Below are 23,935 nucleotides of genomic sequence, written 5' to 3'. Positions count from 1 at the left end.
ACACCAGGGGTACAGCCGGGTGGCCCCAGCCTGCTCAGGTGTCCCCGCACGTGGCCACGTTCCCCTGCCTTGCTCAGGCTTCCCCAGCTGGAGGCCACATGTCCCCAGGCCTTCTGCGCTCCTGGGCCAGGGCTCCCCAAGCCCGGGCAGGGGTGCCCTGCCTGGTCTGGCTCCCTGCGCTCAGCCACGCGTCCCTGCACGTGGCCGGGTGCCCCTTCGCCCTTTGGGGCTCCCGTGTCCTCGTGTCTCCAGCCTTCCTGGCCTGCGTCCTCACAACCGTGGTGTGCGTGGGCGAGTGTCCCCACCAGCCACGTGTCCCCATGCCCGGAGCAGCGTCCCCAGGCCCACACCATGCCCCTGTCCCCACCCGTGCCCCCCAGGCACGGGGTGCCCCGTGTCCCCTCCCGGAGCCGCAGCCAGGACACGGCGTGAGGGGTGACAGCCTTTATTGAGGGCCTCAGTTGTTCTTCTCCAGGATGGAGTCGATCCAGTCGCGGAGCTTGGTGACGCGGGCGTAGACACCGGGCACCTTGGGGTCGCAGGTGCTGCTGCCCCAGGAGACGATGCCCACCAGGGTCCAGGCGCCGTCCTTCTGGCACACCAGGGGGGCCGCCGGAGTCGCCCTGCGGGCAGCGGGTGAGGGCAGGGGCTGCGGCCGGGGGGGGTCCCGGGGCTGCAGGGGGGTGCCGGGGGTCCGGGGGGCACCTACCATGCAGGAGGAGGCCCCGTCGGCGCCGGCGCAGACCATCACGTCCCGGATGCGGAAGCCCCAGAACTCCTTGCACTGGGGGTTGGTGAGCAGGGGCAGGGCCGCCTGCTGCAGCACGGCCGGGGTGTGCGAGGCTGCGGGACGGGGGGTCAGGGCCAGGCTGCCCACAGCGGGGGGCACGAGGCGGGACGGGCTGGGCAGGGGGCAGGGAGGGGGACAGGGGTGAAGGCAGCATGGGGGTGGGCACAGGGAAGGGGCTGGGGAGCAGGATGGGTCTGGGACAGGGATGAGGAGGAGGATGAGCACGAGGATTGGGGCTCAGCATGAGGCCGAGTATGGCAAGGAGGATGAGGATGGGGCTTGGGGCGAAGGTCGGGAGCGGAAATGGGATTGGAATGGTGATGAGAACGGGACGGGCATGAGGAAAAGGAGGAGGATCAGCATAATGACTGGGAATGGGGATTGGGATGGGAATTGGGGCAGGAGTGGAGATGGAGGTTGATACAGGGCTGAGGGGGAGAGTGATCATGGGGACGAGGGCGAGGATGGGGAATTGGGCCGAGACTGGGGACAGAGAAAGGGATGGGGACAGGGATGGGGCTGTGGATGAGCACAGCAGTGGGGTGGGGAGGTGCCCTACCGTTGGGGTCAGTGAGCCCCCAGCCAGTGGTGACACAGGTCATGCCCCCTGGGAAGTCGTCGGTGGCCTCGGGCAGGCAGACGGGGGACACGCGCTCGGACATGCGTGCTGGGGTGGCCAGTTTGATCAGGGTGATGTCGTCGTGGATGGTCAGCATGTTGAACTTGGGGTTCTTGAAGACCTGGAGCAGGCGGCACCGCTCCCAGTGCCCGCACCCCCGGATAGGGCACCAGGCACTGGGGACTACACAGGAACCGGTGGGGATTGGCAGGGGCCCACAGAGAGACCCTAACCCGGGGGACAGATTGTGACAGGGACACCCCAGGAGCACAAAGCGGGACACCTCAGGGACACCAGCGAGGACTGGGTGTGTCCCAGAAGATCCAAGGATCTGGGGCTCCATGGACACCTCGTGGCACCTGACCCTCAGCACAAGGGACCCAGGCACCCCCTGGGGACCCAGCCCCACAGGGCTCCCTGTGGTCGTACCTTCTCGATGGTCAGCTCCTGCTGGTCAGCAGTGGGAGATTTCTGGTCGTACGCACCCACCACCACCTTGTCGGTTTTCCTGGGCATGGGCAGGCGATGAGCAGCGGGCACGGGAAGGGGGGGTGCCCGGGGACCCCGTGCCCAGCCCCCCAGGTGGGTGGGCGGCAGAGCCGCTGCCTACCTGACGCCGCAGTGGGCAGCAGTGACCACCCAGTTCTCACTGATCAGGGACCCGCCGCAGAAGTGGAAGCCGTTGTAGCGCTGGTGGGAAGAGCTGCCGTCAGCCCCGGCACCGCCCCGCGCCCTGCCCCGGCCCCCGGGCCCCCCCGGGCACTCACCTGGAGGGACACCTGCCACGGCCAGGAGCCTGGCACCGCCGGCTCCCCGTTGACAATGCGGTTGTAGCCGCGGATGACCGGCGCGATGGCGGGCACGCCGCAGCCTGCGGGCACAGGCGGCCGTGGGACCGGGGCTGTGGACAGCCCAGCCCCACAGGGTCCCCCCGTCCTCCCACCACCACCACCTGAAGCCCCTCGCCCGCCCCCCTGGCCCCTCGCCTCACGCACTCTCCGCGGAGAGGGTGGCACGGGCAAAGCCCGCCAGGGCCAGGCAGCTCAGCAGCCACAGGAAAGCCATTGTCACTGCCGGGGAAGACAGACCCTGCCTGGGGCTCAGCGCCTCTTATACCCACCACCAAGCACAGCTCCACCTCTGGCCTTGCTGCCATGGCCTTGCGAGATAGCGTGGCACCCAGCGTGGCAGCAGGACAGGGCCTGGGAGCATGACACCTGGAGCCAGTGGCCTTGGGTAGTGGGACAGCACAGGTGGGGTCCAAGTGCTGGCTCCATGTTCCTCAGCCTGGTGCAATGGCATGGGCTCTCACCAGGTGGTTGAGATTGGAAAGGACCTTGGAACTCACCTGGTGCAACTACAGCATGGCCACGCCATGACCGTGTCTAGGTGCCTTCTGGGTATCTCCATGGATGGAAACTGTACAGCTGCCCTGGGAAACCTGTGCCAGTGCTCAGTCATGCCACAGTGAAAATGTGTCTCCTGACAGTTACCTGCCTGCCAGGTTGTCCCGTAGCCTCTGGTCCAGGCACTGAGCACCACGGAAAGAGGATGGCCCTGTCCCATTCCACCCTCCTTTTGTTGCCATCAGAGATGCTCCTGTCCCTTCCTTATCTCCCTGGACACTCGGCAGAATGTCTGTCTGTCACTTGCACTGGGGAGCCCAGCACCAGAAGCAACACTCCAGGGTGGCATCCCCTGCCCCCTGCAGCACCGGGTAGGGGGCAGGACCCTCACTGTGACCTGCAGGCAATGCTCTGCCACAGCTGGCACTTGGGCAACGCGGTGCCACCAGCTCTGCCCAGTCCCAAGCCCCCACTCCTGCCCAGTGCCAGGCACCCTGTGGGCTGGGGAATGACCGTGGTGACAGGTCTGGCACGTCACCGGCAGTGCCGTGACAGGTGCCACGCTATCTCGCAAGGCCATGGCAGCAAGGCCAGAGGTGGAGCTGTGCTTGGTGGTGGGTATAAGAGGCGCTGAGCCCCAGGCAGGGTCTGTCTTCCCCGGCAGTGACAATGGCTTTCCTGTGGCTGCTGAGCTGCCTGGCGCTGGCGGGCTTTGCCCGTGCCACCCTCTCCGCGGAGAGTGCGTGAGGCGAGGGGCCAGGGGGGCGGGCGAGGGGCTTCGGGTGGTGGTGGTGGGAGGACGGGGGGACCCTGTGGGGCTGGGCTGTCCACAGCCCCGGTCCCACGGCCGCCTGTGCCCGCAGGCTGCGGCGTGCCCGCCATCGCGCCGGTCATCCGCGGCTACAACCGCATTGTCAACGGGGAGCCGGCGGTGCCAGGCTCCTGGCCGTGGCAGGTGTCCCTCCAGGTGAGTGCCCGGGGGGGCCCGGGGGCCGGGGCAGGGCGCGGGGCGGTGCCGGGGCTGACGGCAGCTCTTCCCACCAGCGCTACAACGGCTTCCACTTCTGCGGCGGGTCCCTGATCAGTGAGAACTGGGTGGTCACTGCTGCCCACTGCGGCGTCAGGTAGGCAGCGGCTCTGCCGCCCACCCACCTGGGGGGCTGGGCACGGGGTCCCCGGGCACCCCCCCTTCCCGTGCCCGCTGCTCATCGCCTGCCCGTGCCCAGGAAAACCGACAAGGTGGTGGTGGGTGCGTACGACCAGAAATCTCCCACTGCTGACCAGCAGGAGCTGACCATCGAGAAGGTACGACCACAGGGAGCCCTGTGGGGCTGGGTCCCCAGGGGGTGCCTGGGTCCCTTGTGCTAAGGGTCAGGTGCCACGAGGTGTCCATGGAGCCCCAGATCCTTGAATCTTCTGGGACACACCCAGTCCTCGTTGGTGTCCCTGAGGTGTCCCTCTTTGTGCTCCTGGGGTGTCCCTGTCACAATCTGTCCCCCGGGTTGGGGTCTCTCTGTGGGCCCCTGCCAGTCCCCACCGGTTCCTGTGTAGTCCCCAGTGCCTGGTGCCCTATCCGGGGGTGCGGGCACTGGGAGCGGTGCCGCCTGCTCCAGGTCTTCAAGAACCCCAAGTTCAACATGCTGACCATCCACGACGACATCACCCTGATCAAACTGGCCACCCCAGCACGCATGTCCGAGCGCGTGTCCCCCGTCTGCCTGCCCGAGGCCACCGACGACTTCCCAGGGGGCATGACCTGTGTCACCACTGGCTGGGGGCTCACTGACCCCAACGGTAGGGCACCTCCCCACCCCACTGCTGTGCTCATCCACAGCCCCATCCCTGTCCCCATCCCTTTCTCTGTCCCCAGTCTCGGCCCAGTTCCCCATCCTCGCCCTCGTCCCCATGATCACTCTTCCCCTCAGCCCTGTATCAACCTCCATCTCCACTCCTGCCCCAATTCCCATCCCAATCCCCATTCCCAGTCGTTATGCTGATCCTCCTCCTTTTCCTCATGCCCGTCCCGTTCTCATCACCATTCCAATCCCATTTCCGCTCCCGACCTTCGCCCCAAGCCCCATCCTCATCCTCCTTGCCATACTCGGCCTCATGCTGAGCCCCAATCCTCGTGCTCATCCTCCTCCTCATCCCTGTCCCAGACCCATCCTGCTCCCCAGCCCCTTCCCTGTGCCCACCCCCATGCTGCCTTCACCCCTGTCCCCCTCCCTGCCCCCTGCCCAGCCCGTCCCGCCCCGTGCCCCCCGCTGTGGGCAGCCTGGCCCTGACCCCCCGTCCCGCAGCCTCGCACACCCCGGCCGTGCTGCAGCAGGCGGCCCTGCCCCTGCTCACCAACCCCCAGTGCAAGGAGTTCTGGGGCTTCCGCATCCGGGACGTGATGGTCTGCGCCGGCGCCGACGGGGCCTCCTCCTGCATGGTAGGTGCCCCCCGGACCCCCGGCACCCCCCTGCAGCCCCGGGACCCCCCCGGCCGCAGCCCCTGCCCTCACCCGCTGCCCGCAGGGCGACTCCGGCGGCCCCCTGGTGTGCCAGAAGGACGGCGCCTGGACCCTGGTGGGCATCGTCTCCTGGGGCAGCAGCACCTGCGACCCCAAGGTGCCCGGGGTCTACGCCCGCGTCACCAAGCTCCGCGACTGGATCGACTCCATCCTGGAGAAGAACAACTGAGGCCCTCAATAAAGGCTGTCACCCCTCACGCCGTGTCCTGGCTGCGGCTCCGGGAGGGGACACGGGGCACCCCGTGCCTGGGGGGCACGGGTGGGGACAGGGGCATGGTGTGGGCCTGGGGACGCTGCTCCGGGCATGGGGACACGTGGCTGGTGGGGACGCTCGCCCACGCACACCACGGTTGTGAGGACGCAGGCCAGGAAGGCTGGAGACACGAGGACACGGGAGCCCCAAAGGGCGAAGGGGCACCCGGCCACGTGCAGGGACGCGTGGCTGAGCGCAGGGAGCCAGACCAGGCAGGGCACCCCTGCCCGGGCTTGGGGAGCCCTGGCCCAGGAGCGCAGAAGGCCTGGGGACATGTGGCCTCCAGCTGGGGAAGCCTGAGCAAGGCAGGGGAACGTGGCCACGTGCAGGGACACCTGAGCAGGCTGGGGCCACCCGGCTGTACCCCTGGTGTGGGGGCACGTGGCCTCCCAGGGGGACAGCTGGGGGGGAGGGGGGCACCTGGCCAGGCACGGGGACCCCCTGCTGCGAGGGGACACTTGTCCCAGCTCCATCAGCCAGAGACACCTTCTTGCAGTGGTGGGAGGGAACTGGGCAGGGTCCTGGTCTTGCCCACCCCCACCATGGCTCTGGGGTGGGTTCTGGGGGGCCTGGGGTGCCAGAGCTACCACTTCAATCCAGGCCTGGGGTGGCACCCAGGGGGGAGGTGCTGAGCATGCAGGGTCCCTCCTGCCTGGCAGCACAGCCATGAGTCCCTGCACACGTGGGCGCTGGGCTGGGTCCCCCTTGGGGACAAGGCTGGGAGGGGAATTTGGGGTGCCAGGATCACTAGGGTGCCCAGGGGTGGGGTGCCAGGAGTGCCAGGGTCCCCACTAGGGTGCTGTGGTCCCAGGGGTGCACAAGGGGGCTTGGGGACCAACACGATGTATTACAGCACCACGTGGCCTAATGGGGTGCTGCTAGATGGACAGGGTGCCCCCAGGGCAAGGGGTGGGTGCCTACGGACAGGGACAACAGGACAACAGGGGTGGCTTAGGATGAGGGATGGGTGCCCAGGAATGGGAACCGAGAGCCTTGGAGGGGCACCAGGGCCAGGGAGAAGTGCCCAGGGGCAGGAGAAGCAGGGGTCTCCAGGGATGAGGTGTGGTGATGGGGGGGGACGACATGGTGTGACTCTAGGGTGTGGGAAGGGTGCCCAGAATGGGGGTCAGCATGGTGAGGGAGGGGTGTGAGGGCCAGGGGTCTGCTGGTGGGACTGGGGCAAGGGCCAGGCCCTTGGGGACTGCAGTGGTGTCCCGAGGTGTGGGACAGGTACCCAGAGCAGGGACTTTGCCCATCATAGGCCATGCTGTCTTTTTGAGAGGACAGGGCAACCCAACCCCTGGGGGTCCCTGTTCCCTCAGCACACACAGGCAGACACTCAGGAGCAGGTCGTGGGGGGGGGGGATCCAGGCAAATCTTTATGCTGCTGGGGGGCAGGGGGCTGAGCTTCAGGGGGCTGGGACTCCACAGCTCCAGGACCCAGCAGAACCTTCCCCCATGTTCAAAAGGCACCAATTTCAGTTTGCGTTTCGGTTACAGCTGGTACAGGAGCAAAGACAGGTCAGGCTCCTCCTGCCCCCCCCCAGCACCCCCCTCACCCCCCAGGGGTCCTTATCCACAGCCCCCAGCCCCCAGGGGGACAGCAGGACCGGTCCCTGCCCCACTGTCCCACCGCGAGGGCTGTGGCTTCCACACCATCACAACCCACTGGCCACCAGAGGTGGCTCCAGAGCCCCCACCAAGAGAGGAAGAGCCAGAGAATCCATCTCCATTCAGCAGGGACACGGCCCCACGGCCTCCAGGAGCAGCCAGGAGAGAGAGAGAGAGAGAGGAGAGAGGACCACAGGGAGGGAACAGGGCACGAATCCACCTCCCAGCTTTGTTTCATCACCGGCATGGCTCCAAAACCCATCTTCTGGCCAAAGGGAAGAAGAAGAGGAAGGGGGATGATGGCTACAGCCCCTCACCCCCTCTACCAGCAGAGCCCCAGGCCCCCGGGGAGCGCGGGAGTCTCTATGTACATGTCCGCTCACTCCGGGCAGAGGGGGCTCAGGCAGAGGGGGCACGGGTGTCCGGGGGTGGGGTGGAGGCCACGGGGAGGGGACAGCAGCCCCTGGGGCCATCACATGGCCGCCAGCTGGCCCAGCACCATCCTGAACTGCTGTGTGCTGTTGGCGAGGTCCTTGACCCGCTCCATCATGTCCTTGGAGGCGGAGGGTGAAGGGTAGTGGAGGGCGGCGGCCTTGGTGGTCACCACGATCTCCTTCAGCATCTCGCAGAGGAGGTTGCTGTAGTGCATCACCTTGTGCTGGACATCCTGGGCCTTGGCCTGGCGGGAGAGCGTGTCCCCGATGAAGACGAGCTTGTGGGCGCTCAGGATGACAAACTTGCTGTGGGCCACGAAGATCTTGGGGGGCTGGTTGGTGCTGACGGCGGTGAAGAAGGCGTCGACGGCGTTGGTGAGGGTGGTGAGGTTGGCCTCACACTGCTCCAGGTAGAAGAGGAGGAGCTGGCGGTCAGCAGGACACAGGGTCCCACCGCCCCGTGCTGGGCTGTAGTGTTGTGGGGGGCTCCAGTTGGACAGGTCGTTGTCGATGGGACGCGTCACCTCCTGCTCCAGCCGCTCAAACTGCTTCAGCTGCGGGAGGGGATGGGATGGGTGTGAGGTGGGACAGCCACCGAGCCACCCAGAGCCACCAGCACGGGTGGCCGTGCCCACCAGCCCCAGGTGACAGCTGTGCCCCCAGGGAAAACTGCAAGGGGCAGTGCCAGCTGCAGGACAGCTGTGCCAGGTTCCCCTCCAGGAGCACGGTGCCAGTGCCCCTCTCCACTGGTAGGGGAGGTGAGCCAGAACCCACCACGGGGACAGCCACACCAGAGGGGGCTGTGGTCCAGACTGGCAGTGCAGGGTACAAGGCCCAAAGCCCCCTGCCCACCCCCGGAGCTGTGCCCCATGGCACCTGCCCACCCTCCCCCCAGCTCCGTTACCTGCTGGTGCTCCAGCTGGTCCTTGCTCTGCCGGATGATGTTGCCTTTCTCCAGCAGCTCCTTCTGGGTCTTCTCGAACTCCTCCTTGCCCTGCAGGGAAGGAAAGGCCACGGCACGGGGGTCAGCAACACCAGCCTTGCCAGGAGTGAGCCCCCACCTGCCCTGGGACACCCCTGTCACAGAGTGGTGCGGATTGGAAGGGACCTCTGAAGATCACTGAGTCCAACCCTCTGCTAGAACAGGATGACCCACAGCAGATCCCACAGGAACACGTCCGGGTGGGTTTGGAACATCTCTAGAGGAGGAGGCTCCACAAACTCCCTGGGCAGCCTGTCCCAGGGCTCTGTCACCCTCACAGGAAAAGAGCTTTCTCCTTACATCCCACAGTCTTCAAAGGTGGCGAACAAAACCAAGACGTGGGTGGCAGAAGCCCCATCACGCTCAGCTCCCCGGCACGTCGGGCAACCCTGCCGGCACCAAAAACCCCCTCGGCAAGGAGAACACCCCCCTCAGCCTGCGCCCACCTGGAGATGGACGTAGTCATAGTCCTCCATCCAGCCGCTCTCGCTGTTCTCGTAGGGCCCGTCGGGCGACTCCTGGGCCAGCAGCTTGGGCGGGGAGGGCAGCGGGCGCGACTGGATGCTGCTGGCCTTCTCGGAGGGGTGAGGGGGCCCGTGGCCACCGCTCTCCCCCACGGGCTTTGTCCTTTTGAAGAGCAGGGAGGCGTTGCCATGCAGGAAGGAGGCCAACTGCTTGGTGTCGTCGGGGACGCCGCGCGAGTGCATGACAAAGTGCTCCAGGTCGTCCGTGCCCGCCTTGCCGCCGGCCAGGGCGCTGGGAGCCCAGTGACAAGCGTCCAGCGCTTGGCCGTGCCGCGCCAGGGCCTGGTAAACCTCCTCCATCTTCTGCAGCTGTTTGCTGAGCTTGGCGTAGAGGGAGCGGTCGGAGGTCTGGGCGGCGTTGCCCACCACCCCCCGGGCGAATTCCAGCAGGTCCCGGAGGGCGGCGCGGACGCCCTCAGCCGCCCCGCGGATGTTGGCGGCGTTGGCCTCCATGTGCTCGGGGCTGCGCCAGTTGGCGCCGATGAAGGACATGAGGTAGGAGACGGCGCCGCCGACGCCGTGCTGGAGCTTGGCCAGCGTCTCCATGGCGGCGTCCAAGTCCAAGGAGAACTCCTTGCCGGCTCCTTTGGCCGGTTCCTTCACGGGCACCACGTCCAGCGAGGAGGTGGAGACGTTGCTGCGGGTGCTGCCCGTGCTGGAGGCCGAGAGGCGCTTGGCGTCGGCCCCTTTGGCCTCCCGGTCCACTTGGGGTGGGACGTCGTAGATGTACTCGCCCTCCGTGTCCAGGGAGCCCTTCCCCGGGGCGTGCAGGTCCCGGGGCACGTCGTACACCTCCTGGGAGGGGAAGGTGGACCCCCCCAGCTTTTTGAGGCTGGGGGGCACGTCGTAGATCTCGTGAGAGAGCAGGGGCTCGGGAGCACCTTTCCCAGCCACCGGGGGAACGTCGTAGACGTCCTCCGGCAAGTAGGGCTCCTGCTGGGCCAGGACGAGGGGGTGGCGGGGGGGGTCAAAGCCTTTCTGCTTGGCGAAGGCGGGGGGCACGTCGTAGGTCTCCTCCCGGGCCGGGCCATCCGGCACGTCCTTGCTGACCGAGGGGGGCACGTCGTACACCTGCAAGGGGAGAGACGGGCACTGTCAGCGTCACCGGGAATGCCAGCCCGGGTCAACCCCGCCAGGATGGAGCTGTGGGACCCAGGGAGGGTGCCCAGCTTCTAGGAAGGGTGGCCCACCCCTGTCCTCCTCCCACCTCCCCTCTGGGGTGGGAATTGCAACGTCCCAGGGCAGCCCAGGTTAGAAGGGACCTCAAAAGATCAACTGGTCCAACCTCATGCCCTAGATGAGAACACCCAGCACCCCAGTCCTGTGCATCTTAAGTGCTTCCAGTGCCAGGACACCACTACCATGTCCCTGGGAAGGTTGTTCCAATGAATGACTGTTCCCACACGTTGTTCCCAAATGTGCCTTTCTTATACGGAGAAGCTGGGAGCTTCCCAGCAGCACTTACAGTTTGGTGCAGGTTCTTCTCCACGCTGGGGGGCACATCGTAGATCTCCTGCCCTGGGTCCTGCCCGTTGGGACCCTTCACTGCCATGGGGGGGGTATCATAGACCTGGAGCAGAGGGACACAGGATGGAAGGATGGCGTGAGCATCTACCTCCTCCCAGAGACTAGGTGGGAAGGATGGATGTGCCAGAAGAAGCCAAGGCCCATCGTTCTGCTTTGAGTGCAATTTGCCCAAGTTTGGATGCCAGGCTGAGCCAGAGCATCTCCTGTACGGGGTGGGGGATGGAGCCAGTGATGCCTCACCCACCCCAGCCCCTTCCCAGCCTCACCTCCTGGCCAAACTGGCTCGGGACCCCCCCTCGGACTGGCGGCACGTCGTAGATCTCCTGGGACCCAGCGGAGTGGAGGTGGCGAGGGAAATCGTACTCGTCCTTCTCACCCTTCGGGGAGTCATAGACATACACCTGCCCCACGCGAGTGGGCACCAGCACCTGGCGAGAGGGGAAGGGACAAGGTGGGCACCGCCCAGCCAGCCCATCCGTCTGCGTCTTCCCCCAAACACACACACACGTCCACAGGGAAAAATGGGAAAGGAGGGCTGGCAGAACCTGCCCAGCACCGGCCCAGCCGTGCCCACGGGAGGGCGCTCCCCGGCCGGGCCTCGCAGGCTCCTCGCAGGGGGACGGGAGATGATATCACCGGTTATTTATAGCGGCGAAGAGACAAAGCCCAACCGGCACGGCCACGGCGTGGGGAAGGGAACCACCGATTCCAGCACCGAGCGGCGGGCAGGGAGCTGCCAACGCCCTGCCCGCCGCTCGGCGCCCGCCTTGCCCCCGCACTGGGATCCCTCTCGCTCCCCAGAGGAAGAAAACGCCTCGGCACCGTTCCACAGCTTCCCCCACGGTGCCCACAGTGGGCAGCCTAAGGGCATCTCCAAGCAGCTCTGGTGTTGCCAGCACCTGTCACCCCGTGCCCTCGGTGACACCGGCAGAGCCCAGGTCAAGAGGAGCCACAAAGGCTTTGCCAGCCCCCCCCCCCTCCAAGCTGGGTAGCTTCCACAAACTGGGGCACCTCAGCCACCACAGGGAACCCTCCGGCGTGCCCCCTCCTGGGGGCAGGATGCCCACACACCCCCCACGACAGGCACAAGGACTTGCCCCTCCAAGAGACAGATAAACCAAAGCCTCACAGCCCGGGCACCCGCTCACCACCCAGGACCACACAGCACCCCCCAACCACGCCACCCCTCCCCAGGACCCCCAACCTACCTTTCCCTGAGGCTTGTGCCCTTCCCAACTCCTCATGTCCAAGGAGGGGGGTACTTGGTAGATGTCTTGAGCCTGACCAGCCGAGGGAGGAACCTGGTAGACATCCTGGGGGGGGCTGGCAGTGCCCCCAGGGTACGCTTCTGCTGCTTGTCCCAGGGAGGGGGGCACCTGGTAGATATCCTGGCCAGGGCTGGGGAAGGCGTGGGGAGGGGTCTGCTTCGGGTAGGCGGGGGGCTGCATAGCCGGGGCAGGAGGAAACTGTCCGGTGGGCGCTGAGCCCGGGTAGTGCCCCTGCTGTCCCTTGCCGGGGACGGGCATCAGGTAGACATTGTCCCCTTGGGGGCCATAAGTGGGGTGCATGGCTGTGTACTGCGAGGCGGGTGACAACGGGGTGTAGCCCCCCGGGTGGTGATAGGGCAGAGCTGGTTGGGGAACCGATGGCTGAGGTGGCACCTGCGCCGGGCCGGGAACTTGCTGCGGCTGCTGCTGCTGCTGCTGCTTCTTGTCGTACATCCCCACCAGGATCTTGAGGCGGTTCCCGGGGACGATGCCCTGCCGGCCGTGGAGCGAGCAGAGCCACCAGCCTTCCAGCCCCTGCGTGTTGCGCTCCAGCACCGTCATGATGTCGCCCTTGCGGAAGGAGAGCTCGTCCGGAGACTCGGCCACGTTGTCGTACAGCGCCTTGGCCAGCACGTTCTGCAAGGAAGCCCCGGGCCGGGCCGGTGAGCCGGGCCCCGACGGCCGCGGGGGGGTCATCCCAGCAGGACCACCCAGCCCCGCCGGCCCGGGGACTTCACCCAGCAGCTCGGGGCTGGATGTTCCCCGCTCTAGCCGCTTTTTCCCGTTCTCTCTGCTCATCCCCCCCCCCGACCCCCCCGCCTCGCTTGGACTTCAACCCATCCTTCCCGGAGGTGGTGCTAGGAAGGGGCCGGGCCCTTCCGCCTCCCCGGTTTCGGGGGGACCTCCCCTGCTTTTCCCTCCCCTTCCCGCCGCCGCCGCCGCCGGGGAGGAAGTGCCAGGGCGGTGAGTCAGCCCGAGCCGCAGCCATCCCCGCACCGACCACCGCAAGGCCCGGGCCCCCTTCCCCCGCCCCACGGGGGTGGCGGCCGGATCCCCCGCGGCGCTGGCCCGTCCGCCCCACGGTGGCCCCACGGTGGGCAGGGGGTGGGGGGGGCTGTGCCCGCTCCCCGCTGGGGGGGGGACAGGCCGCAGCCTGCCCGGAGCTCCCACCGATGGAGAGACCGGAGCCTCCGGTTCTCCCACCTCCCCGGGGGCAGCCGGGCAGGGAAGGAGGGAGGCTCCGGCCGGGCAGGGAAGGAGGGAGGCTCCGGCCGGGCAGGGAGGGAGGGAGGCTCCGGCCGCTGCTGCCGCCCACCCCGCCCGCCCGAGCCCCGCTGGGATCTCCCGGGAATCCCGCCGAGCAGCAGCGTGGCCGGGCCGAGCCTCACCAGCCGGTACGGCGGGGCTGAGCCAAGGTCACGTCGGGGGAGGGGGGGCTCAGCCACCCGGAGCCCCTTCCCACGCTTACGGGGATATTTCTGGGGAGGGGGGGGGGGGGGGCGGCTTCTTCCCCCTTCCTCGCTACCGGGGGCAAAGCCGGAGCTTCCCCGCGGGTCCCGTTCCCCCCCCCCCAGCCCCCCAGGACATACTCACCAGGTAGTTCATCTTCCCGCGGGGCCGCTCCGGCCCTAGCAGCGGGGGGCCGGGGGCCGGGGCCGGGCGGGGGGCGGCGGGGCGGGCGGGCGCTGCGCGGGCGGCGGCGGCGCCGTAGGGATCATTCTAGCGGCGGGAGAGCGGGGGGGGGGGGGGGGGGGGGGCCGGGCCGGGGGGCGGGAGCGGGGCGGGAGCGGGGCCGGGGAGGGCGGGTCCGGAGGCAGCGCTGGAGTTCGGGGGGACGGGGATGTCAAGGGTGGGTGTGCAAGGGGTGTGCGGTGCGGAGCTCACAGCCCCCCCCCCCCCCCCCCCCCCCCCCCCCCCCCACACACCCCCGCACACACAAGGATTTCCAGGGCACACCCGGCCTGTCCCGCCAGCCCGGCCGCGTGGGAGCGGGGAGCCCGGGTTTGGCTCTGCCACGCACCCCTGCCCGCGGTTCCCGCACTGCCCGGGGGGCTGGGAAGGGGCTGGGAAGGGAAGGGGCGAGCTGGTGGGGGGACGTGTGTGGGCTGCGTGAGGGCAAGGCGGGCGGGAGGGGCCGGAGGTGGTGGTGACGAGGTGAAGGAGGTTGGCGTTGATGGAGGTGACACGGATGGAGGCGGGGGAAGGAGGCAGCAATGGAGCCACGCTCGGCGGGGCAGGGCCGGGGTCGCGCAGCTGCCTCCGGTGCCCGTGGCCACGGTGTTTCCTCGGCCACGCCATTCCTGGGGGAACGGCCCTTATGGGTCATGCCAGCCCGCAGCCCTGGAGCTGAGGCCAGGCAGCAAACACGCACCCTTCCCCTCCCGTCCCGGAAAAGAGCAGGGCTGCTTCTGCTGCCCCGGGACCCCTGCCACCCGCCCCACCACATCCCCTGCTCAGGGGCAGGCGCTCTGGGCATCGCTGGCGGAAGGGGAAACTGAGGCACGGCCTCAGGAGGAGATATCCGGGCGGTGGGGGCTGCGGTCGTGCCCGCAAACCGCAGCCGCCCCGCCAGGCGCAGCCGGAGGACTGTGGTTTCCTCTTGCTGCTGGTGGCAGCGGTGACACTGCAGGGCGCTGGGTCCTGCTGGCATTCCCAGCTCCCTGCTCCCTCTCCCGCAGCCCATCCCACCGGGCCAGGTGTGTTTGCTCGGTTTGATCCCAGCCGTTTCCATGCGTTGGAGCCAGAACCTGCTGAGCGCCCCCAGAGCTGGCAGTGGCTCCCACATCCCCCCTGCTTCCAACAGCCCCCTGGGGGGCAACAGGCACCGACAGGTTTCCCTTTGGCTTCTCCCACCTCCAAGGAAACAAAATGCCTAAAAGAAGCTCAAAACGGAGCGTTATGGGGATGCTTGGAGCCCGGGGGGGGTGGGGTGCAGCTGGAATGTCCCAGTGCTGCTGCTGGTGTGGTACAGGGAGGACCCCACTGGTGCCACACTCTGGCTCGGGATGTTTGGGGATGGATGGATGGATGGATGGATGGATGCTGCTCAGGATGCAGGTTGCCCCAGCAACGGTTGCTATGGAAAAAAAACCCCTTTGGTGGTGAAATTTCCAGCTATATCCGTGTCCATCATTGTCTTGGGGAGAGTCCCTGTGGGTATGGTGAGCCAGGCATGGCCAGCTCTGCACTGGGGTGGCTTTTCCTGGCTTTTCCTGCTGGGTCTTGGCATAGGAAGGTGTGGGAGGACCCCAAATGGGGGGTTCAGGGCAGCAGGGTGTGCTGTGCCATGCCATCTTAATTGACATAATTGCTCATTAACACCCCATTGGTCCAGCCATGCCCCAGCTGGATGTGTTTTGGTGAAGCCATGCTGGAGCACAGCTCTGGGACATCCCAGGAAAGGGGGTGGCACTGGGTCACTGGTGGGGCTGGAGCTGTCCCCGGGGACACCAGTGGCTCTGGATGGGGCTGTCTGCTCCTGCCCACAGCACCTGCCTGCAGCCCTGCCAGGTCTGTGCTGTGGAAAGCTGCTTCCCACCTCCTGGAGCAGCAATAGGATTACACGGGACTGAGTCTCCTAGCAATGAAGGGAGAAATAAATCCTGTAAGGCAGGAACGGGATTTATTAGACTTCAATATTCTGGAAATAATGAGGACATTTCTCTTGGCTTGTAATATCACGGGACCCAACAGGATCACAAGAAGGATTTATCCCCAATGCCTTTCCCTGAAAACCGGGGTCGGTTTTCAGCTGTGGAGAGGAGGTGGTGGGGGAGACTGCTCAGCTTTCCAGAGAGTGGGATGGCAGGGCATCCCCTTCACCTCCAGAAAGGTCGAGGGGGAGCTCAGGGCTCGAGCTGCCCCAACAGTGGCTGCTCTGTTCATCTCCCCATTCATCCCCAGCGAGGGCTGGCGTGGATCCTCGCCCCTGGCTGGGGCTCATTGCTGGGACTTCCAGCACCAGCACCAGGGTGAGGATGCCTGAGGTGGGGAACCTCTCTTGGATGGGCTGGAAGCCCCACAAAACACCCCTTTGCCCCCCATTAGTCCCACACCACAGCAACCAGAAACCCTGTTGGGCTGCTGGCCAGGATGTTGAGAGGGAAAAGAGGTGGGAGAGGTTGGGAACAGTAGATTGGAGAAGATGCCCCAGGGTCACCTCCTGGGCATCAGCTCTTCCTGGTCCCCACTCCCCACTTTGCCCCACAGTGGTTCCAGATCCCATCATAGTGCTTGGGACAGCCCATGGGATCCACCCCCAGGCAGCCCAGCTCTTAACCCTCCTCCCATGCCCAGAGCTGGACATTTATTCCTGCACCCCTATGGCTTTAAATGCAGGAACCACCTCCCCAGCTGCAATTCCCGTGGCCCCATAGCAGCCCCCCCCAAGCCCTGTGGAACAGCTCAGTGCAGGGTGGGCCACAGCCAGTTGTACCCCCACAGAAGCCCCGACTGCCCAGGCACACAAGAGACAATTGCTGCCTTGTTTGGGTCCCAGCAGCACAAGGGGCCCCTTCAGGCAGCTGGGGAAGGGGGAGCTCTGTGGGGAGAGGTGCTGCTCGGGCCACCAGGGACTCCTTGGGAGGGCCAAAACGACCCCAAGCAAATACCCTGGGTGGATCCCACCCCACGGAGAAGCTTCCTAGAGAAGATGGCTCAAGGTGGGCACATCCCAAAAGGGCTTTGCTCCTTGCAGAAGGCTCAGGGCTGGTGGGTACTGGGGCCACCCCCCCCTCCCTTGGTGGGAAGGAGGCTGGGCGATGGAAATAGCAAGCAGATTGGCTTTGGGGCTTTTTTTTTTAAATTTTTAAATCTTATTTTATTTTCCCCTTCCTCAGCAGCCAAGCTGTGTTTTCTGGAGCCCTGTAAATCACTCCTCATCTCGGGGAGAGAGAGGCGAGGAACACATGATCCAAGCAGGCAAAAACGCGGGACGCTTGGGAGCGCACGCAGAGGGAGCCAGGAATCAGCCCCAGGCTGGAAGTTGCCTCCTGGTTGTCCCACCAAGCCCGTCCTGGCTTGCTGGGCTGGGAGCTGGCCCAGCATCATCCCAGCATCATCCCGGGAACCCATCCAGGCACAGCCTGCAGATGATCCCAGCAGAGAGGGCAGCCCAGGCTCTCGGCCACTGCCATGAAACCCCGTTTTGCCAGCAAGTTTGGTTGCTTCCAAGATTTCAACATTTTCCACGTTTGCTCAGCTGAAGGGAAGGAAGAGGAAAAAAAAAAACAACAAAACCAACAACCCAGAGAAAAGAGGCCAGAGGGGTTTTGGAGAGCAGAGCTGGGCTGGCAGGCAGGATTCCTGACGCAGGGATCATCGATTTTCCCAATTCACCAGCGTGCCAGGGGAGGCTGTGCCAGGCAGATCCCACTGGACACCACCCTCTGGACACAGCCTGGAGCTCTTTGAGGCTGTTAAGAGCAGGGCTGGGTTTGGTGCCTTTGGGTTCTCCAAAGGTTCCCCTGCTGCATCTCTTGGTTATAGCACAATGCACAGAATTCTCTTCCATTTCTAGAGCCTGAGATGCTGCTGAGCTGCTGGAGAAGGACAAACCCTGCCATGCAGCTGCACTGGAGGCACAACATGGCAGGCAGCACCCAGCAGCAGTGGGCCATGGCAAGGGTTTTGGTGGGCAGCACCCAGCAGCAGTGGGATGTTGGTGCCATGGCAAGGATTTCAGTCAGCAGTCCCCAGGAAGCTGGTCATAGTGGGGACCCAGCCTATGCAGGGGTGACACGACCCTTCCCCATCTCCATCCAGCGTGTGAGGCCCCAGGATCACAGTCCTGGGGGGATGCAGAGCAGAGAAGATCCCCCATATTCCCTCCTCAGCCCCAGCAAAGTGCAGCAAAAAGGCAAAGCATTTCCCTGCTCCTCAGCACTCTCGGTGGGGGACCAGGTCTCCAGCCCTGCTGCAGCTGCCTGGGCGTCTCACCATCAGTGAGGATCTGCTGCTGCCAAACAAGCCCTGCTTGCCTCGGGGTCCCTGCTGGGAGGGACCCTGTGAGCAGGGCAGGAGCCCAGGGGGAGGAGAGAGGGGCCCAGAGATGGTTCTGTGCCCCCCAAGTGGGCCAGCAGCCCCACTACTGCACCAGCACCTGCCTTACCCCACAGCCCCGCCAAGGGCCAGCCCGGGGCTGCTCGTTGCCCACCAAAACCTCCCAGCCCTGCCCTGCACGGGGACTCCAGTTGTTTTTGCAAACCAAACCCAAGCAGCAACTGGCTTGGGAAGGGTTTGGAGATGAAAACATGTTGTCACCCTCCTTGTTTTGTTTCTGTCCGGTTTCGGGCTCGTGTAAGCAGGTCCCCCGACAGCTGATTCTGTGTAGAACTGGGTGCCAAAGGCTGCAGCTCCCCCAGCACGTGGTGTTTTCCTCACTATCCCAGAAGAGCAAGGGCTGACTCAGCAGCTGACACGTGAGCCCAAGCTCAGAGCTGCAGGCCAGGGGCCAGCAGCACTGCTCGCCCCACGAGCTGGAAGGCTTGTGCCACCTTCCCCTGGCAAGGGCTGCCCCACCAAGTGGGCTCAGAGCACCCCATGGGGAGAGGCTGGTGAGTGCCCCTGCTCTGGGGACGGGCACGGGCCACGCAGAGGGAGCTGCTGAGCCCAGGCAGAGCAGCCTGGCCAAGATGACAAGGAGCTGCTGGCCCATCGCTCGCCCCACACCCAGGAACCTTGCTCTGCCCTCCCAGGCAGCTTCACTAGGTGAACATCCCCAGGCAGCCAGGTCCTGGTGGGCTTCCTTACTCCTGCAGCACTGCCCCAGGAGGGCTACGCTGTCCCCACCACCCCCTCATTCTGGATTTCAACCCAATGTCAGCCACTTGCAGAGGGAAAGGGATCCAAGGACCGCCCTGCCCCTCAGGCTGTTCTCAAGGCAGACCCCGGGGGCACCTCCAAGCAGGGATTTTTCACAGTCAAGACACTCAGTACTGGATGTGATCCTTAATTTCTTTGCCCTCTCCCACCACCACACTGTCTCCCACACACACCACACTGCCAGCATGCAAGACTGTTGGGATGGAATATTTTATTCACGTGAAGGCTGGGATCCCGGCCCGTCCTGCCTGCTGCAGCTGCTCCCATCCTCCTGACAGCGTGAACAAGGAAGGATTTCTTCATTGCCTTGCTTAACCCCCCCCTCCTCCCCCTCCCCAGCATCGTCAGACCCCACAAACAAGTACAGACAGTTGGGCTTTGTCCGGGCAGGAGCACAGCACAGAGGGGCAGGGAGCACTGCAGGGCTGGCAGAGCAGGGAGAAGGGCTCCAGCCCCGGATCCCACAGCCTGGGCATGCACAGCAGCTGCCAAACCTTCCTGCAGCTCCTCTTGAAATCAAACCTACCAGCCAAGCCTCAACCCAGGCCCCAGCACCCTCCCAGTCTTGGTGGCTGCTCCTCCTGCTGCCAGAAGCCCCCTGGGCTGGCAAAAGGTTGGGGGTCACCATCTCTTCTGCTTGGAATTCCTGCCAGAATCAGGCTGGTCTCTTCTGTCACCTGCCATTTCACCCTCAAAGGAACCCTTCCCACTGACAAATACCCTCCCCAAACTATTACAGTAAAAGGAAAAAAAAAAACCTGTGTGTTGAGACAGACAGGCCGAGTCTTGGGTGGAGAACAGTTTTTGTGCCTGCTGGTCAGGGGGGGTGGCTGGCAGCCCCCAGCCAGTGCCCGGGCACAGGAGGGGAGGAGGATCCACCTCCCCCAGCACGTCAGGGCTTCATCCTGCTCAGTCTGAGGTCACGTTCAATTTCAAACTGCCTGTGATCCACACGCTCCAGGAATGCTTTCCTCTCGATGTACCTGCAAGGAAGAAGAGGCTGTGAGCACTGCCCCCAGCAGCCAGCACTGCCCCCAGCCAGGGGAAAAGCCAACCCAAAGGGACAAACAGGGAGAAAAGGTGTCAAATGCCTCCTTCCCTCTCTCCCCAGGAGCTGATCACAGCACTGAGCATCTCCCACTGACACCAAAACTGCTCCGTGGCCCTGCTGGGTGTCTCCCAGGGGACTTGCAGAGGTCTGGGGTGAAGGGTCCCTGTAGGTTGGAGCCATGGCCTGGCTGCTTCTGGTTCCAGCTCTTATGGCTGAGAAATGACCTTCACACCAGCTCAAAGGGGCTGAGGGCAGGTCCTGTGGAGGGGAGGCAGCTGGGGGGCTGCCCAGATGAACCTGCCCACACACCCACGGCCAAGCACCTCCCAACCCCACCTCAGCAGCACGGTCCAAACTGCTAACAGGCAGAGAGGATGCAAAGAGCTTCACCCCACAAGCCTCCAGCAGCTTGGGGGTGCAGGCCAGGGGGGGTTTCCCAGCCACAGAACAGTTCCCAGCCACCACTGAGTGTTTACTTCTCCCTCTCAGCAAGGCACCTGAATGCTGCAAGGAAGAAACCAAGCACGTGCCTGCCTGGAAAAGCACCTTGCTGCTCATTAATGGCATGCAGCTGAATGTTAATGTACTTAGCTGCAAACCCTTGCCACAGATAGCCAGGGGCTGTGCTACTAATTAACCTACAGAGGGAGCGAAATTGCAATTCAAAACAGGAGCTGTAATTGAATCATCACAATTGTTTCTTTGCGTTTGTTCCAGGGTGGCAAAGGCTGGGCTGTCATGACAAGGTCATTCTGTCGAGGTGCTTCAGTCGCTGCGTTTGGCTTCTCTCTGCCAGGAACCAGAGAAGCCCAGTGCTTGAAAGCAAGACTGCAGGCTGCAGGCAAGAGGAGCGTGGTGGGCTCCGTGGCTGGCAGTGTGCAGGAAGGTGCTTCAAGAGGAGTTTGAAGCCCCCTTCCCACCACCAGCAGTGGTTCCTCTAGGACAGCGGGGGTGATGAGGTCTCTGCTTTACACCAAAACCATGGGATGGGCACTGAAGGTGCTCCCAGGAGCAGGGCACCCTCGCCTCTGCTGCCACCCCAGCACTCCTGCCCACCCAGCCATCACTGGAAATGAACTAATCCCAGTTCATCTCAGCCCCGTGGGTGTCCCCCCCCGACTCCAGCCCATTCCCATCACAGCCCCAGCCCATCTTGCACTGACACATCTGGGTCAGCTCATCCGGGCTGGCTGCGAGGGGCTGGGGCCTGGCCTGATGCCCATGATGTGCTGGAGGGGATTCTCTGGCCCCCTCCCCACAGCAGCTCAGGAAAGGCAGGCAGGGGAGTGCCACTTCCCTGCATCCCCAGCAGGGAGGTGACCTGCTCCTGGGGCCGGGCTTGGAGAGGCCACAGGAAGGAAGCTGGGGGGTCATGTTGTACGTTAGTGTGTCAGATTGCTGGGCGTGCAGCTTCCCCCTCCCTCTGCTGCTGCTGCTGAACACCAACCCCAGCTGGGAAGGCCCGAGATAACTGGGGTTACTGCTGGTAACCTGGGAACACCCCGAGGTAACCTGGGAACACCTGACTGCCTGCACAGCTACAGTTTGCAGCTCCTTCAGCCCCTCTGGGACTTGCTTCTCCCAGCCCAGGGGTCAGTGCCTTCCTCCTCCTCTGCGGCTGCCGTGCCTCTCGGGCAGGCAAGGACTGGCCCCTGGGGGATGCATACGGATCAAGAAGCAGGAATGTTGTCTCACAGCCACTGCCAGGGGCTCTGTGTGGAGGAGGAACTGACATTATCCCGTGGCCTTGTCCTTGGCCGGCCACAGAAACACGCTGCAGGGGCTGGAGCAGACCCCGCAAGGCACTGCCTGCACGTGCGCTGGGATTTATGGAGCAGGCAGCCTGGGAACAGGTCTGGGTGGCTTGTCCTGCAGGCACAGGGAGGCTGGAGGTGCTGCTGGGCACCAGCAGGGAGGCAGGGTGGGCACAAATCCCCCCTGCATCCCAAACCCTTTGGCTCCATCTTCAGCTCCCAGCCCGGCTCGGCGCAGCCGGTGCCGAGGAGCTGCCGAAGGGCCGTGCAAGTGCAGGAGGGAGGCACAAACACCAGCCCTTGCTTGTCCAAATAACCTTTGCTACCTGAGTCAATACCTTCCTGTAAATCATCAGCCCGTAAGGAAACAGGGCAGCCGTGATCCACAGCAGGAAGGTGAATTTGCTGGGAGATGTGGCAGCCTCTGCTAAGGAGAGCAGCTGCAAACTGCCCTGGGGAGGGTCTCCTGGGGGCTGCCTGTCCCCTGACAGTCACTGTCACTGTCAGGAGTGTGTGGGTCTGGCCCCACACCTGAGCTGGGCTGCTCCCCCACTGGGCCTGTCCTACAAAGCCGACCCAATTAAGAGACCACTACAGATTTTCCATTTCCAAGGCACAGCAGGGAGGTCGGCAGCACGGGGGATAAGCTGCCCCCGCTCACTTCAGCCCCTCCTGTCAAATCCAGGACAGGCCCTCAGGAGCTGACACAACCAGATCCTGCTGCTGGGGAGAGGCAAATCATCCTCTGGGGCTGGCCAAGGGTGGAAACAGCCACTGTCCCCTCTGCCTCAGGAGTCTTGGGGCCAGGCTGGTTAAGTGGCCCCATCACTCGGCCAGGGAGGTGGTGGCAAGAGGGGCCCTGGGCTGTGAACAGAGACTTCTGCGAGGTTACTGCAGAAAGAAAATGAAATGCCTTCCCTTCTGAGCAAAAAAGGCCTGCTGCCTTCCTCGAGACACACACAAGGGCCACCCCTGCAGTGCACAGTTGTGGCTTTCCTCGTCAGGCAGAGGGTTTTAATTACAAAGCAGGGACCAGAGGTTTCTAACGCACGTTGGCACCAGGGCTAAAGGCAGCGGCTGCTCCCTCCTGCCTGGGTGGAAAGGTGAACAACCACCCACCTGATTCTGATAGAGACATGTAAATGATTGCTCACTGAAGGGTGAGCACAGCCTATGTTATTAAAGGAGAAGAGGCAGCTGGGGAAGGGACAAGAGGCTCCTGCAAAAGGACCTGAAGCTGGTGGCAGCTGTGTCCGTGTGATGTGCCCCCCGAGCAGGCTGGCTGCTCACTAATCACAGAATGCTCTGAGTTGGAGAGGACCTTCAAGATCATCTGCTTCCAACCCCCTCAAATGGGCATGAACCAGGTTGCTCCAAGCCCTATCCAACCTGCCCTTGAACACCTCCAGGGATTGGTCTTCCACAACTTCCCTGGACAACCTGTTCCAGTATCTCACCAACCTCACGCTAAAGAGAATTACCTCCCTATTTTTAACTCAAATCTCCCTTCTTCCAGCTTAAAACCATTACCCCTCATCCTATAATTCCATTCCCTTGTCAAAAGTCCCTCCCCAGATTTCCTGGAGGCCCTTCAGGGTCTGGAAGGCCACTTTAAGGTCACAGCTCACATCACAGCAGGGGCATGTGCAGGTGGCCTGGAGCAGAAATGCAGGGAGCTGCTGTGTGTCCATGGGTGCTCCTCCCTGCTCCCTTCCTTCCCCTTGCAGGTGGTGTCCTTCACATCCAGCTCTGTCTCCTCATATTATGTGCCTGACTTGCACAAATAGATTTGTAAGGGGTGTCTCAAATCATCATGGTGCCCTGGTTGGAGCCAGGATAAAGCCATCACATTTCTCCTCTGGTTTAAAGACAAAAATCACCTGCCAATAGCCCGAGGATTTTCTAGCCTGGGATGTGACAGGCACCAAAATCCAAAGCTGTCCAAGCTTACAGATGCTCTTAAAAATCACTGCTGTGCTTTGCTCATCTTTTCAATGTGCTCATCCCTTCTTCACCCTTCAAGGACCATTACATTGGCATCTCCAGAAAGGTCTGCCAGGTGTGAAGAGCCAGCTGTCCTGCTTGTATGGGGTGGGAAAGAGCACTGTCCAAGATGGTCAACATGAAAGGTTTGAACACACATCAGATGCCATCAAATGCTCCTGAAGGGCACCCCAGCTTGGCTGGGGTGTGTAAAGTCCATCTGAGTGATGGACCCTAATCCAGGCTGATTCCACTGGCTGTGGAAAGAACCAGCATGTCCCAGCAACTGGCAGGAGATGGTCTGGCTTTTACTGGTGGTGCCACCACCACCAACCCAGTCCAGAGCAGTCAAGGTCTGGAGCAGTCAAGGCCCAAAGCTGTTACCACACTTGACAGACACTCAGGACATCTGTGCGGGGCAAGTTCTCCCTCCACATCTCATCAGAACACACCAGC

At 63.9% G+C, this 23,935-nt stretch overlaps 4 protein-coding genes across 6 annotated transcripts in view; 1 reads left to right on the top strand and 3 right to left on the bottom strand.

The window, feature by feature from the left end:
* Positions 1 to 457: 457 nt before the first annotated feature.
* Positions 458 to 2,474, bottom strand: LOC127389372 (chymotrypsinogen 2-like). The gene is given in 8 exon segments (XM_051629791.1): positions 458 to 607; positions 609 to 623; positions 710 to 843; positions 1,350 to 1,530; positions 1,839 to 1,917; positions 2,020 to 2,099; positions 2,177 to 2,280; positions 2,405 to 2,474. Coding segments are annotated over 8 exon segments (813 nt in total).
* A 950-nt stretch (positions 2,475 to 3,424) lies between these two features.
* Positions 3,425 to 5,439, top strand: LOC127389371 (chymotrypsinogen 2-like). The gene is made up of 7 exons (XM_051629790.1): positions 3,425 to 3,494; positions 3,619 to 3,722; positions 3,800 to 3,879; positions 3,982 to 4,060; positions 4,369 to 4,549; positions 5,056 to 5,189; positions 5,275 to 5,439. The coding sequence occupies exons 1-7, from the start codon at positions 3,425 to 3,427 to the stop codon at positions 5,437 to 5,439; spliced, it is 813 nt and encodes a 270-aa protein (XP_051485750.1).
* A 1,437-nt stretch (positions 5,440 to 6,876) lies between these two features.
* On the bottom strand, positions 6,877 to 13,539 carry BCAR1 (BCAR1 scaffold protein, Cas family member). Of its 3 annotated transcripts, XM_051629214.1 has the most exons (7): positions 13,463 to 13,539; positions 11,810 to 12,505; positions 10,868 to 11,029; positions 10,540 to 10,644; positions 8,997 to 10,145; positions 8,473 to 8,562; positions 6,877 to 8,122 (listed from the first exon to the last, which is right to left on the bottom strand). In XM_051629214.1, the coding sequence occupies exons 1-7, from the start codon at positions 13,472 to 13,474 to the stop codon at positions 7,607 to 7,609; spliced, it is 2,730 nt and encodes a 909-aa protein (XP_051485174.1). In that variant the 5' UTR covers positions 13,475 to 13,539; the 3' UTR covers positions 6,877 to 7,606. The 3 variants fall into 3 exon arrangements, with proteins under 3 accessions (XP_051485174.1, XP_051485175.1, XP_051485173.1); XM_051629215.1 differs by lacking the exon at positions 13,463 to 13,539 and having other exon boundaries at positions 8,997 to 9,866; positions 11,810 to 12,649; XM_051629213.1 differs by lacking the exon at positions 13,463 to 13,539 and having other exon boundaries at positions 11,810 to 12,642.
* A 5,346-nt stretch (positions 13,540 to 18,885) lies between these two features.
* The window catches only part of CFDP1 (craniofacial development protein 1), a 64,889-nt gene continuing 59,839 nt past the window's right edge, over positions 18,886 to 23,935 (bottom strand). Inside the window, exon 7 of the mRNA XM_051629281.1 lies at positions 18,886 to 19,674. Coding sequence (XP_051485241.1) covers positions 19,584 to 19,674 — 91 coding nt within the window. The 3' untranslated portion in view covers positions 18,886 to 19,583. The remainder of the gene's footprint in view (positions 19,675 to 23,935) is intronic.

The sequence above is a fragment of the Apus apus genome, chromosome 11, assembly GCF_020740795.1.
Source record: "Apus apus isolate bApuApu2 chromosome 11, bApuApu2.pri.cur, whole genome shotgun sequence".
NCBI classification, from domain to species: Eukaryota; Metazoa; Chordata; class Aves; order Apodiformes; family Apodidae; genus Apus; species Apus apus.
This window is presented reverse-complemented; position numbering and strand designations above follow the sequence as displayed.

Excerpts from the sequence above, each read along its gene's own strand:
- LOC127389371 (XM_051629790.1), top strand. The coding sequence starts at position 3,425 with ATGGCTTTCCTGTGGCTGCTGAGCTGCCTGGCGCTGGCGGGCTTTGCC. Across the intron at positions 3,495-3,618 it reads TGCCACCCTCTCCGCGGAGA|GCTGCGGCGTGCCCGCCATC; the intron begins GTGCGTGAGGCG and ends CTGTGCCCGCAG. Across the intron at positions 3,723-3,799 it reads CGTGGCAGGTGTCCCTCCAG|CGCTACAACGGCTTCCACTT; the intron begins GTGAGTGCCCGG and ends TCTTCCCACCAG.
- BCAR1 (XM_051629213.1), bottom strand. The coding sequence starts at position 12,565 with ATGACCCCCCCGCGGCCGTCGGGGCCCGGCTCACCGGCCCGGCCCGGG. Across the intron at positions 11,030-11,809 it reads GGCACAAGCCTCAGGGAAAG|GTGCTGGTGCCCACTCGCGT; the intron begins GTAGGTTGGGGG and ends CCCTCTCGCCAG. Across the intron at positions 10,645-10,867 it reads CGAGCCAGTTTGGCCAGGAG|GTCTATGATACCCCCCCCAT; the intron begins GTGAGGCTGGGA and ends CCTCTGCTCCAG.